The sequence below is a fragment of the Agelaius tricolor genome, unplaced genomic scaffold (genome assembly GCF_023055355.1).
Source record: "Agelaius tricolor isolate 1412-34295 unplaced genomic scaffold, bAgeTri1.0.p SCAF_1, whole genome shotgun sequence".
NCBI classification, from domain to species: domain Eukaryota; kingdom Metazoa; phylum Chordata; class Aves; order Passeriformes; family Icteridae; genus Agelaius; species Agelaius tricolor.
This window is the reverse complement of record NW_027269261.1, coordinates 50,433,432-50,448,186: the sequence shown is the minus strand read 5'-3', so window position 1 is coordinate 50,448,186 and position 14,755 is coordinate 50,433,432. Positions and strand designations below refer to the sequence as shown.

The 14,755-nt window shown below is 38.5% G+C and overlaps 1 protein-coding gene across 5 annotated transcripts in view; it reads left to right on the top strand.

Moving 5' to 3' along the window:
• MAP7 (microtubule associated protein 7) overlaps positions 1–14,755 on the top strand; it is a 109,348-nt gene that overhangs the window by 75,669 nt on the left and 18,924 nt on the right. For 3 of the 5 annotated variants that reach the window (XM_071433674.1, XM_071433658.1, XM_071433667.1), the window contains exons 6-9: positions 2,694–2,804; positions 8,522–8,635; positions 12,014–12,162; positions 14,605–14,714. In XM_071433674.1, the coding sequence (XP_071289775.1) occupies positions 2,694–2,804; positions 8,522–8,635; positions 12,014–12,162; positions 14,605–14,714 (484 nt within the window). The remainder of the gene's footprint in view (positions 1–2,693; positions 2,805–8,521; positions 8,636–12,013; positions 12,163–14,604; positions 14,715–14,755) is intronic. The other 2 variants (XM_071433673.1, XM_071433675.1) reach the window with 2 other exon arrangements.

The following is a 14,755-nucleotide window of genomic DNA, read 5'->3' as shown; positions in this document are numbered from 1 at the left end:
AAGTTCTTTTCTTCCTATTCTAATTTCTATGTGTCTAACCTCTCATCAGGGGAGGAAAAAAAGTTGAGAAAAGAATGCTCTGAAATCTTTGTCATATATAATTTCAGTAAACAGTTATTTTTCATAAAAGGTTACTTTTTTGCTTAACTTTGTATAACTTATTTGATTTTTATTTTATTTTCTGTGAAAAATCATTGTCTTGCGTTCTGTCCCTAGGTTATTATTTTGAATCATCATTCACCTTTCTCGATTTAGCAGGCCTGGAGCACCACTTCAAATCTCTGGGTGGTGCTAGAAAACCTGGTACATAATGCTGTGGTTTGTTATTCCTTCACCTCTAGCTAGTTCTCAGGAAGTGAGATCATCAGTAACTAAACCACCCTCATGTAGTTGCAATGCATGCTTAACACCATGCTGATAGATTAGAACTGTTAGTACCAGATTTTTCATTATTATTTATTTTTCTGGTGGAGAGTTACTGCTGGCTGACTCTAAAGATTTGGCACAATTCACTGAAATGAAGCATAATATTCTATCTGCTGGAATTCAAGGAGAGAAAATTTGAATATTTTGTTATTGTCTAAAACCCTTTTGGCATGTAGGATTTACAATTTTGCACATGAACACAGACACATAACCAGCTGCGTTGGCTGTTTCGTTGCTCATGGGTATTTTAATTCCTTTTTTTTCTTTCTTTTTTGGTTTTTTTTTGGATAAAGAAAGCAGCAATTTTCCAGGCAATGGATTGCATTTGGCCTATTCTACATTTATAGGATTCGTATTGCCAACACTTGTATGCAAATCCTTATGCTGAATGTCATTCATTTAATTAAGGTTCATTGACACGAGAAATGTTGTCATGCCTAACAACAGAGGTGATTTTCAATATTGTCATTTGTCATCTTCAGGAAGCCAGTTTATGCAGTACATCCTTTCTACCAAATATAGAAGCTTTATGGCTGTACTGATACACTGTGTAGTTTCTCAGTGGCAGATTATACATGAGATCAAGATCCCCATCCTGTTCCCACAAATATTCCTGTTCTCAGGAAGCCTGAACATAGTGTGTCCAGTAGTGACTTGCACAGGGCATTCTCCAGTTTACCCCATAGATCAATTTGGGATCATCTTGACAGCCTACAGAGGTCTTTTTCTTAGTTACAACATTTAGCTTTCTCCTTTTTAAAACCCATTTCTGAGTTTTATTCCCCTCCCAGTATCCAGTCTGCCAGTTCTATGCCTTCACCAAGTCATTCTAACATTAAAGTTAGCAAATAATCACATGGAGTAAGGAGAATCTTTCTTCAGTCCAGAAAGTTATAGTGGATCCTATATAGTTCATAGACCTGGGGAGAATTAAGGTATTTTTCATAGACTCTATTTCTATGAATTTTTTTCACAGACTCTGTTTCTATTAATTTTTTTTTCATAGACTCTATGAAAAATTCTGTGAAGTTTTTTGTACACAGTGAGTATAGTTTAATCTATTGGGACAGAACAGGTAAATACAATCTTAATACACTTGTCACAAATAAACAGTGGCAAATAATATTTCAGCAGCAGCATCCTTAATGCTGTCATTGTCCTGAGTTTGTATCTGCTTTGCAAACAGTGTAGGGACACATTTTTGGACACACAGACTATGAATCAGCAGAGCAGTTAGGCATGCACTCAAGCCTCATTGCATTTCAGCATGGTTGAGTGCTTTGCTGAGTCGTGCTGAGGTTCAGTACATGCTAAAACGTAAGCAAAAGCAGAATTGATTCTCACAGCATCTTTTGGATCTCAGATTTGCAGATGAAAATTTGTAATGGGGAATATGTAGTTGAAGCACGGAGCTTGGAGCTCTTTTTGTTTGGGGTGTTTTTTGAGAGAGAGAAAAGGGACACAGCAAACTTTCTGTGGCACACATAGGCACAAAGAGTGTGCAGTCTCTATTCTTGAAGTAACCATCACCCCCTCAGCAGGAAGCAGATGCTGACTGCAACAGTTGTGCAAACGATGCAATACCGCTCTAAAATGTAGAGAAACTGAAATCAAATTATAAATTTTTCGTGTTATGTATGCCAAGTAGTGCATTACAAGTCCTTTCCACAGAGGCTGATTTTTTTATATCTGCTAAGGTGTGTGCTGAGCTGGATTTTCAGCACTCTGAAAATAATTCTGGTAGGTAGTTTGGAACTTACACATAACTGTGGGATTTTTAACTAAATCTTTTAATTTCTTTTGTGCTTACTCTTACTTCCTTTGTGCACTAATATTCTCTTAATCTTTCAGCATGCCATTGCCACAATATTGACCATCTGCCTAGTAACAGTGCCCTGTCACCTTTTATTCAGATGGCAGGGTGGTGTTTTAGTGAATAACTTTGTGTTTCCGAGCATCTTAGTCCTTCCATGAAGCTTTCTATTCTAAGTTGTGAGCAGAGATTTTCTGACAATATTGAAAGTCTTTAGATTGCAACCCATTGAGTGATAATGAACAGAATGTTTTACACATTTGAAGCTTAACTTGTGTTGTGCCCAGTCTTTGAGTCACCTGTACAACGTCTACTGAGAATTCCATTCTGTTTTGGAAGTTCTTGTGGTAGAGCAGGAGTGACCTTAGTCCTGTTTTCCTCCTTCCACTAGTGAGCTAGGAACTTGCACTGTTGCATGTGGGCTGTCAATTAGCATTATCTCCATTTGTTTTAGATCGAGACAGGCGGTCTGTTTCAACAATGAACCTTTCGAAACATGTTGATCCAGTCATAAACAAGCGGCTCTCCTCCTCATCTGCAACATTACTAAATTCTCCAGACAGAGGTACAGTTTTGAAGAAAAAAGCATTAAAAGAGCAGCAAGAAAGAATGTTCTATACTGATGTATTACTTTGCACATAAAACAAGCTTCTGAAGTCATTTTCTGTACTTCATCTAAGTGGTAGTGGAAAGACTTCAAATGTGACAAGTAAATGGTTGAACATTTTTTCCTGTGAGAACAAATAATTCTTGTTTTTTAAAACAAGAGAACTTACCTAAACAATCCTACTTTAGCAAATGATAAAAGCAGTGCTTCTGTCAGGTTTTTAGTAAATGAGGTACAACTATTGAAAGAATACATCACTCCATAGTGCATGCAATCATGTGTGACCTTTTATTTGCATTAGACCATTTTGTCATTATTTTGTTTTCCTTTCTTTTTTGGTAATAGCTCTTGAATGTCAAAGAACATGTTGCATGAAGCTTTCAAGCAGTTATTTTATTACATTTTCTGATTTTATTAGCATTTTGGTTATTTTTATGGAAGAGGTGTGGATGTTTTTCATATTGTCTGTTTATTGACTTTTTGTGTCCAGTTATTTCTCAAAGGTTGCTTCATTTCAGTGTACATTTTTGATGTTTACAAGTCTGAAAAAAGACAAACCATCAAGCTTTTAAAAATTAACATAGCTGAATTTCTGCTGCTGTTCTGAGGACTTATGAGATTGAAGCATTGAGCTTAAAAGTTTTATAAAAGAATGTCTCTTGTGTAACTTGTGCAAAGAGCTTTACAGTAAAGTACTTGGTAGGGATTTTTTTTTTTGTCCTCTACTGAGTTCTGTCCCATTTCAATCCATAAAATTATTTTAAAAAATTTTTTTAAATGGACTTTGTAGTTGCGTTGTCTGGTTGATGTCATTATTTGTGTGTCTTAACCAAGTTCCACGTTTGAGTGAACATGTTTATCTGGTTGATTTGATGAGCCATGTTCATCTTAGGGGGCAAACCTAGTTCTACTGTCTGGTAACTTGTAAAAAATACAGTATTACCTTAGGAAATAATTTATTCCTAAGCACTAGTCATTTCTTGCTCTAAATGTTGAAATCCAGTCAGTTTTAACTTTATTAGCTTTTCAGGTGTGTAAATTTTTTCAAATGATTGCTGTTCTTTGCCGGATGCTTTTTTTGAGGAAGGATCTTGGTGAAGTGGGCAGGTGAACAGCAGCAGGCATTAAGTATGAAGGATAGTCTCTTATGGACTGTAACACAGTGTTTTAGCTTCTGCCACCCATTTCAAATTCAGGAGAACTTAAACAGAATATTAGGCAGTCTAATGGTAGGGAAAAAAAAGGAATATGGAAGTGATGGCCATTTGTCAAAATGTTGAGGCATTTTTGCTTGGCATTTTTACTAAAACAGCACAGAACCCTTTAGGAGTCTCTAGTGATTTTTTCAGGCTCCAAGACAGAAAGTAAATGCAAATGCTATAAATGCTTTTTCTCATGCAAAGTCAGATACCTAAATCTAGTTGAGCCATGTATCTGGAGAAGTGCCACTAGTCTCTCTAGTGGCCTCAACCTCTTAATGCAGGTGCTTAAAGGAAGGCTGTGACTGCCTGCTCCCCATTTCACCTTCCAGAGGGCACCCACTCAACACACTCTGTGATACAGACTCCTACCTGCCAAACAGTGAGCTGGAGATAAGGATGATAAGCTTACCTACTAAGTGGCTTATAGCTGTCAACAAGAACTTGTCATCTGTTGTGCAGTACCTTTTTATCATTTGAAGGACAATTTTTTTTTTTTTTTTTTTTTTTTTTTTTTTGGTGCAGCAAAAGACAAAAGTTTTCATTAACTAATTGGCTAAAAGACTGGTTGATGCCATTTCAAGCATTGTATTGCTGTATAGCTCTTTATCACAGTTGTACAATCAGGCAGCTAGAACATGCTTCTCATGCTTTTATGTTACTGTAGTTAGTGAATAGTTGAAACTGTAACAGAACATGAACACACATTCAACTGGAGAAAACTGCTGTTGACCAATAGATTTTGGCAGTTCTGCTCTTTAAGGAAAGCTTAGCAAAGGGATACTATTTTTCATGAGGTATGAGTTACATACTTGAATTTTTGCAAAACTTGCACCCTAGTTGTTTTCCTCCCCTTCTCTGCAGTGATTTTTCTTTCAAGCAGATGATTGTCTCAGTCACTGCATCACTGTTTTCTGCAACCATTGTAGAAGATATTCAGGGGCTCCAGTATTGTTTCCTGTAGAAAGAGCAGTTTCCTCCTATGTACTCTTCACCATATTGTGTATGTGTATAAGCAAACACCACATTTATCAATGAGAGTCTCCTTCGTGGTGCTCATCAGAAGGCCTGTTAAATCCCTGCCTCCCATCTGTTCCTACAGCTAATCAAATGCTGCTGTTTGCTTACTTGCAAATTATTCTGCTGCTGCTAAGACAACTTTCCAGTATTCAGGTTGTATATCCTGAAGACAAGTACAGGTGATTGTAACCAATTTACTTTGCCAGCACCCTGCAACTTTGTGTGTTTTTTAGTTACAAGTTAGGTTGTAAAGATCTTTAATCTGTTAAAAATAACCTGCTTGTGGCTGGGGGTAAGGGTACTTCCTTGTACCAGTAAGCCTATCACAAATGTGCTTCCTGTGTGAAAATGGAGCAATAAAAGCTGAGAGACTTGGGCTTGTTCAGGCTGGAGAAGAGAAGGCTCCAGGGAGACTTTACAGCAAAAGGGTCCTCCAAGAGAGCTGGGGAAGGACTTCTTACAAGGACATGTAGTAATAGGACCAAGAGCTAATTGCTTCAAAATGAAAGGTTTAGATTGGATATTAGGAAGAAAATCTTCACTCTGAGGCTGGTGAGGTAGGTTGGAGGAGGCAGGTGGAGCAGGTTGCCCATGGAAATTGTAGATGCCCAATTTCTAGCTAGATGGGGCTTTGAGCAACCTGGTCTAATGGAGGGTGTCCCTGCCCATGAGAGGAAGGTTGGAACTTGATGATCCTTCAGATCCCTTCAAACCCAAACCATTCTATAATTCTATGAAATAGCCCTATTCTATGAGTGATAGCTTAACACATCATGAGAACAAAAAATACTGCTTCCCCTTGTCTGTCAGATGGTTTGAAAGACTAAATCTTGAAAATATCACCCTGAGGCATTAAAAACAAAAAGAGCAGGAAAAAAAAACCCTGACCTCATCGTCTTAAAGTTGATCTTATTATTCTGGGATGTTCTTTGTTTGGTATTCAGTTTTGCTCCAGTGTGGTTTAGACACCAAACTGAAGCTGTTCAATGCATTTAGATATTAATACTCTTGTAGTTGGAACCCAGTGGGGGAAAGTTTGTCTGTTCTAGGTGGAGCTAATCTGTTAATATGTATTGGATGTGTGAAGTGTGATGCTTTCAGGTAGCTGTGCATTTGGAAAATTAATTATGTGATGACCCTGGCCCACAAAGCCAAGGTGCATCTGAACAAACTCTGATCTACACCCATTGCAGAGAATCAGGGGTACTTCACTCCTGGCTAAAACTATTTTGACATCTCGAACCAGGCCTATTACTTATATGGAGAAAGTAGTTTTTGGTTTTAATTCACTGTTGTGCATGTCAACTAACTCACTCCCAAACACTGCCTGAGTGCTTCAGTTGGATGCTGTGACATGTGATTGCTTCTAATAGGGGATGTGGATACAAGCTCCCCTGAGTTAGGGCCTAAGATAATTAAACCATACTTATCTTTAGGGCAAGGAATATGAAATATGTGAGACATGGCAGGTGAGACATTGGTGTTCTAAATCATCAGTCTCTTAGCTGTGTCCTCTTGAGATTATTTCATCTCTGGAAGCTTATATAAGCTTATATAATGACGTAAGGCCTGCAGCTGGCCCACAGGGCTGTATTTACATGGTAACATTCACTTATCATGTAAAGATAAATGCCAAGAAATGGTTAGTGTATATAGTACTGGTTTACTGGCCTAAAATATCAAGGATTGCTTTCTGAAGTTGTGTGATCTTTATGTTAAACTATGGTAGAAGAGTTCTCCAAACTCATCCACAATAATACTTGTGAGCCTCACCTACTAAAGCCTGAGACCACAAAAAAGAATCTATTGTCCTGCAACAGTAGCTTTAAACAGGGATCATACTGAGCATGGGGCCTGGAGATGAGAGGAAGCAAAGGCTTTGCCATTGCTGCATCCAGTTTAATGGTAGCTCTGTGATTTCTACATTGTTAAACTGCAAGCTTAATGATAATGTGTGTGCTGTAATGGAGGTCTCTGTAGGGTATTTTGTGTGTCTGTATAATCTCTACCATTGCAGAATGGAACCATTAATCACAAAAAGCTCTGGCAATAGTACATTGTGTAAAAGGACAGTTAGGAAAAGAGCCTGCTGTGTTTGAGAGTCCTATATTTCTGTAGTAATGCCCCTTATTGCATTACTGGAATTTAAGGGAGCAATTTGAGAAGTGCAAAACAGCACTGAGGGCAGATTAAGCAATTATATTTTCATAGGGGGAGATTGAGATCACCCTCTCTTTTCATGGCGCTCAGCAAGGAGTAGATTAAAGACAGATTCAGAGTTTATGTCTATTAAAAGTGATGGATTTCTTCCTTTAAAAATGCAAATGAATGTCAAGTTTGTTACAGCCAGTCACTTCAATGAATGTTATAGAGATTAAGCCTCATAAATTCAAGCTGCAGTTTTGTTGCTGCAAACACTAAAGTAAGGTAAATGAATGCTGAGGTGTAAAAAGACCTGCTTTTGCTTGCAATATCAAGATTACTGCTGTAGTGTAAGCTTACTATAATGAACTACTTTGGGAAGTAGTTGAATGTTTTGGCTTGTGATAGTCATAATGAAACAATTTGTTGCATTGGAATATCAAAGAAATACCCAATTCAATACAGAAAGTAACTTACAGGATTCTTCTGGTTAATGCTTTGCCATGATAAATGTTTAATTAGTATTTTTAAAAAAGTAAAGAAACTTTACAAGATAAAAGGATTATATTGACAAGCTATGTTTGCATTAGACGACACTGGGAAAAGCAAAGTAGCAGTGTGATTGCAGCCAGGTCAACATGTATTGCATTTTCAAAACAGAGCAACTATGTGAAAAGTGTTCATTAGCAGGATCTGTGGACAGAGAATTAATGATCAAATATATTAACTGTTTTCTATGGCTTCACCTATTACTGAGACAACTGCAGCTGCTGAGCTTGGTATCTGCAGTTGAGGCACACAATCCTTTTGCAGTGCTTTGATAAAACCTCATTGACACAATTCTCTGTATAGCAGTGAGCGGCCTTCTTTGGTTTTTCTAAGTAGGCTGGCAAACTTTGGAAGGTGTTTAAGTGTAACTGGAAGACTATATATCTTTAGTGTAGGAAGCCTTTGGGACACAAACATCTCTGTTGAAGTCTATATTTAGGAGTGGCAACTGTTTCTCTAGTAGGGAAATTATCCTGTGATTCCTAATGTGGAATGTGGCAGATGTGCAGAATATCCGTACTCATTTGGTAACAATTTGCCATAATGCCACAGGCAGTAACATAAATTTAATGTTCAGATGTACATATTTCTATAGGAATTCCTCTGCTAAAAAGGAGTAATAATTAAATGCAAAACTGAACTACTGTGGACAGTTTCAAGATTTTCATGGTATGCAGTAGTGAGGAAGGAGTACTAACACTCTGCAGCATGTGGTTATCTGTGAAGTGTTTGATCTAACATCTTGCTTGTATGGTGCATGTTCAGCTCGCCGTCTTCAGCTCAGTCCATGGGAGAGCAGCATCGTTAGCAGGCTCCTGATGCCCACACACTCATTCCTGGCTCGGAGTAAAAGCACAGCTGCATTGTCTGGAGATGCAGGTAATCCTGTAACAGCAGAGGCTTCATGTCTCAGACACTTATTTTTCCAGATTCCCTGCCGGATGCTGTAAAGTCACTGATCTAATTATGGGTGTATGGTAGCACCCCAGAATGAACTTGAACGTCTGTGGTTAGTGTGCATGACAGCATGAAAGCTTCCCTCTACAGTTGTTTGCTATGCCTCTTTCTCTTTCTCCTACTAACTCGTTCTTACTTGTGCCTCTTCATCAATGCAATAAATGAATAAAAAACATAACATACAAAACATGCAGGGCAACAACATCATGCTGGCCATGGCTGTTTAAGGAAATGCACACCTTATTGGAAAGAGCTGATTTAGCACGTCCACTGCTAAAGCTGTGAGCTGCTTGCTGCAAAGGAGTTTCAGCCCCTACCAGAGCACTTCCCACATGGAGAAAGTTAGACTTTTATAAAGATAGGCCCTGGCTACTGTGCATTTAATACCTGTGAAGTTAAGTGTGCAGGTTCAGTGGGGTTATAATAATTGTAAAGTTGTCTGCCAACCCCAGAACAGCTCCCTGATGGTACTCACTGAGGGAAAATTAATGTGCAGAAATGTGATGATATTGCTAGGTGGTAATTGAAGGCCCAGGCAAAACTGTATTCCAAATACAACCAGGGCATACTTGCTTATCATGTATTTTAGGTGACAGCTACCTCTTCTTTTATCATAGGATGTTTTATAATAGAATGTTTTGTAATCATCCACTTGGAACTTTACCATTACACCCTCAGCACGTGCAGCAATATATTATTATAAGTTGAGGCAAGTCTTTCTTGTCTGATGTGGACAGGATTTTTATTCTAATTAAAGAACATAGAAGGTAAGAAGGAACAGAGATCTGCTAAGATTACTTTTAAAGAAGCTTTCACTTAAGAACTCTTATAACTAATTAGGCTGTGGTATGTTTCCACAGGGGTGGTGCTGTAGGAGCAAAAATGTGGATGATATTCTACAAATAGTAAAATTAAGAAGCACAGCATTCTTTTTTACTCTTCAAAAACAATGACTCATAAAATTAATATTTAATGTCACCTACCAAGAGGGATATTGGAAACTCAACTCTTCATTAGGGAATAGTTGAGAAGGCCGCATGTAAGTGTTACCTTCTTGGAGCAAGCATGAAGCTTTTTGTGACTGCTCCTGTTTATACTTGTTTGTACTGCACAGCTAAACCGAGTGGACTATTGAGAAAGGCTACAGAAAGCAGGAAAGACTGATTTGTCAGTTCAGTCTAAGGGCACTTCCCTGAAATGCCTTCCCTATGCTAACTGGAACTAAAGCACCAGAAAAATGATCCATCTGCTCATTTTTTCCAGGTATTATTCTCTAGGAGCAGTAACTTCAGCCCCTTCATACAGGATGCTTCCTGGAGATTAATGATCAAGTGATGCCAATGGCTCACAGCTGCACTCTGAACACTCCACTCATCCCAGCCTGCCATTATTCCCTAGAAAATTACCCTGCCCTTTGGCTGTAAAAATAAATTGCAATGTAAAAAATCCAAACTGAGTTAAATATGTACTCATGTCCTTAAATTTTAAGGAAGTATTAGGGACATCCAGCATAAGAATACATCTGGATCTTTTTTTAAATAAATCCTTTGAAACCAAAATGTTTTGTAAATAGCTTTCAAAAAGCTCCTCTGAATAGATGTAATCCTGTTAGTACGTGAATCATTGGAAGTGCTGCCTAAAGCATTGTCTGGCAACTTCACAAAGGAAAATGAACTGTTTCTCTTTTAATACTTGTGTTGTCTTCCTTGGTGGTAACTTCAGATAATCAGCATGCAGAAGGGGAATTGAATCACAGGGCAGGAGCCACATAAATGATAAGGTGTGTAAAGCATTATGCCACTGCCTCCTATCTGGTTTAGATGCCCTCAACCAAAATAAAACCACAAGCAAAAATCTCTGTTTTCTTGTTTCTTGCTTGTTTTTAAGTTAGTCATAATTCCTCATTAAACATAAATCCCTATGAACTATAGGGCAAGCATTAGCGCCATTGCTGTAACGCTTACATGAGACTCTTTATTCATAATGTTAATCTCTTGGTACAGGAGAATTTGCAGCATTAGTACTGTTAAGTCTATGAGCTCTTCCTGTAACAGCAGCTGTACTTTTGTAAGACTAGAAGAATTAACTGTATGTGGAACTGCATTCTTTCAAGTGTGCTCAGGGAGGGATATACAGGCAAGAAATATTGGTTTAGTTTCATTTGGTTTGGCTTTTCATTAAGGAAACAGAGGATGTAAATTTCTTCGACATGGAGGAAAAAAAAGGAATAGGAAAGATACTATATAGAGCCCCTATTTTATCCTCAAGTGACATGCTGGATAGTAACTGTGCTAAGACTCAATTAAATGACCAGAAGAGACAAACAGGAGCTGAAAAATAAAACTTTGCAGTAATAACGTAGTTTTTCCCAATCTTCTCCTTCAGTTAAATCAAGAGAAAGTCCAAGAACACTTTGCTGCAAGAAGTTTCCCATGATATATTTTGCAGTTAAAGTTCTCTTTGAAGATTAAATCAGAGCATTGTATATCTGATACCTGCTATTGCCAGGTCTTTTGATAACAGTCTTTTTGCTTGTGCAGACCAACACAAGCTGCCATCCTGGTTACACAAAAACTAATTTCCAAGCTGATTTGTTGTTGTCAGCCTGTTTTTTTTTAATGCGTAACATAGTTTGCTGTTGAGAATGTATTTGAGTAAGTTGTTATTCTAGAAGTATCAGAAATATAATGGGCTAAAATATTCCTAAAAAAAAGAATTAAAAAAAAATCATTTGCTGCAAATTGTAGACAGCAATTTCATTGATTTCCTAGTTGAAACTGGTTTGTATTGTTAATGGGTTTTGATCTTTGTGTGTATGTCTCCTTTAATTTTTCTTCACTTCCAATGCAGTTCGTAGGCATTCTGATTTCGTTTGATTGCTTTCTATTCTGAATGTAATTGAAACTCATTTCAATGTGTCTACTAAGCTAATCTGTCAGAGCAGCCATTGTTTCTACTGCTTTTTCAGAACCACCAATTGTACAAAAACTTAATGGGAAAATACTATCTACTACCCAGTATCATGGCATATTTCTTAATTTTTTAGAAAGAAATTATTAGTTTACAAATGGAAAAGTGCATGAACACCTATTGAACTTGCATCCTTACTGTATGTGTGGCCAAGCTAATGTGTCAAATGATGGTTCTGATTTGATACTTACCCATTTCTCTGTGTATTAATACCTTCTTTCTTTTCTGTCTTTCTCGGTCGTTTCTGTTCCTGCTGGCTTTCCTCTGTCAATTCTCCAATGCTACTCTGTAATTAAAACTAATAAATAACGAAACCAACCAACACCGTAGTTATCCCCGTTTGTCCCCGTTCAGCATCTTGCAGCCCCCTCAGCCCTCTGTCCTACAAGGCCCTGAACTGCAGGAATTCAGGAGAAAGAGCAAAACTCTATGCTTCCACCGATGCCGTTGGACGTCGGAGAACAACGCACCTTTCAGGGGTAAGCTTGGCAGCCAATGTGTCCTTGGTGTCCCGTGCCATGACCACCTGACTGCAGTGCTTGTTAGGACTGGAATAGCTGCAGGGATACTTCCTCTCCTCTGCATCATCCCCTCCTCTCCAGTTTGTGTCATACTTGGCTGGATTTTAACTGAAACATGCTACGTTATGTGGTGGCACAACCTGATTATGCGCCAAAGAATCCATGTGGAAAAGCACTGATGTTTTCCAAACACCTGTGTTTGCAGAGTAGATGCCTTAGCTTCTCACAAGGCACAGAGGCAGTCACAGTGCCCTGTTCTCAAGTGGATTCTTTGCTGCCTTTTAAGGCCCAAGATGGTGTTGCCATTTTTCCCTCAGTGGGGAACTTGTTTTTCCCAGCAGGCTGTTTCCACAAAGGTTCCAGAATTTGATGTCTTTTGAGACCTCTAGCAAATTCAGCTGAGCCCCTAGAATAGAGGGGGCGGGGAATGCTTGCACTCACATGTCTCTGTCCACAAGTGCATAGAGTACTCTCACTTCATCTGTACTTTCTTAGGTACCAGAACCTAAGAAAGGCTAGTAAATGTTTCCTCCCTGGGAAGGAAGAAGTTGGTTTAGGAGCATGGTTTATAAGCAAGGCTTTTCACAGGTCACTGTTCATTCTGAATGATTTAATAGCAGTACTATGGCTGATCTGAGCTTTTAGGAAAATCGAAACAGTAGAACAAACTCGTGTTCACTGTGCTCCAAGCCAATGGGATGCAGTCAGACCCAGTTCAAATTCATTTGCTGAACCTGAGCAGTTATATTTTTCTTGTACTCCACAACCTGAGTTAGAGTGTGAGAAGAGTTGAAGTAATCTCTGCAAAATATTGTGTAAGAGGTGCTTGCATTTTTGTTTGGCCTGATGAGCAGAAGAGGCAGTGCTGCTATTGCCATCCTTGTTGGAAGCAGTGTTAATCAAAGTGCCACGAGTCATAGCCTCTACTTAATCTTTCAGGCAGAGGGTAGTATACTGAAGTTTAAGCTAAGGCATAGTCTTAGTATGTATCTTTAGAGAAATTTCCTAGCATGTGCATAGAGCACGGCCTGTTGGTGCTTCCTCTTAAGTCTTTCTGATTGCACGAGGTTTGGGGTTTGGCTTTTTTTTTTCCTAAATTAGAAAGAAGAAAGGTTGTTACTTTTTAGTGGAGGAGGTAATATGAAACTCTTGTTGATATAAAATGAGTTAAGAGCTGTTTCCAGTAGCCTGTATGATGTGGAGAATCTTTTATGCTTCTGCAAACTTCTGTATTCATTCAGCTTTTTACTTTATTGATATGAGGAAAAATTTTCTGATGCTCTGCTTTCAATACCAATAAAGTAGATACAATAGAGAGTTACTGTTAGCAAGCCAAAACTCTTGTTCATTGTAGTGCATTTGTTCTGTTTGTATTTACTTTGATAACTCAGCGGATCATGTGCTCATGAAGTTGCTTTCAGTCTGTCTTTTCCAGCTGTTAACCTGGCTTTCAGTTCAGGGGACAAGCATTGCACAGCTTTCAGCTGGTGAGGCTCTCAAGCCTCATGATGCACCTGCTACAGGGGTTGTGTTTCAGCCCCAGCCAAGGTGGTGAGCAGTGGCCTCTTTCTTCATCATGCTGGCTGAGTGGCAGCTCAGTGTACTTTCCAGCATTCCTAGTCTTCAGACTCCTGGGGTCTGAGCTCCTTATTCCAAAACCACGAAGTTTTTCATCTATACTAAAATATGGGGAGTATATAGATACTTAAATTCTGATATATTGCCTTAAAGCAGTTGTTCTGTTGTAGCTCTGGTTTGTGTTATTGGAAATGTTTCTCAACTTAGCATTTTATTTTTTAAAAATAAAGAAGGAAAAAGGAAATCACTATCATGTATAAGAACCAATGGCAAAAAGTATGTGCTGTAAAATCATCCAAGGAAAGAAAGACTAGGATAACTGGTGTACCATATTTGGAAGCTTTGAGGACATCTGTGGTGTTCACTTGTAAGCATGAATCCAAAATATTGTGCTATATAGAAAGACTGTGACCAAGTATGAGCCAAGGGGAGGGGGAGTTTGTTTTGTGTTTTCTTCAAAAGAAATTCTGTGTTTATGGGAAGCAGTGGAAGGTACTCTGTGGCAGTCAGCAAAGATCAAACTATAAAAGGTAATTTTTTTGCCTGTGTAAAAATAAGCCTCTGCAAATTAGCCCATTACATCTTAGGAAAGGAGAGAATAGTTAGGAAGGATTCTTGTTGTCAAATGCACATCTACTGACAAAGATGGTGTCAGGTTACAGGAGCTATATTAAGGAACTTGTTAAACAAGCTGCAGAAACCACTGACTCAGCACTGCTTTTTCTCAGCCCCCCAACTCCTTGTCCTTAACTAAGCTTGCTTTGCTTTCTTTAGCTGTGTGAACTCTGGCTTGACTTTGTCTTTTTGTTTGCTGAGCTATAGACTGACAAAAGAGAAAAGGACCATTTGTCATCCAGCTTCTCAGCCAACTTTAAAGGAGGTCATTTTACTTCCAGCCTCAAAGCTAGATCATCAGCTCCCTCTCCAGTTTGGTAAGTCAAGTACATGCTTAGCTGGACATGAGCTATAGGCA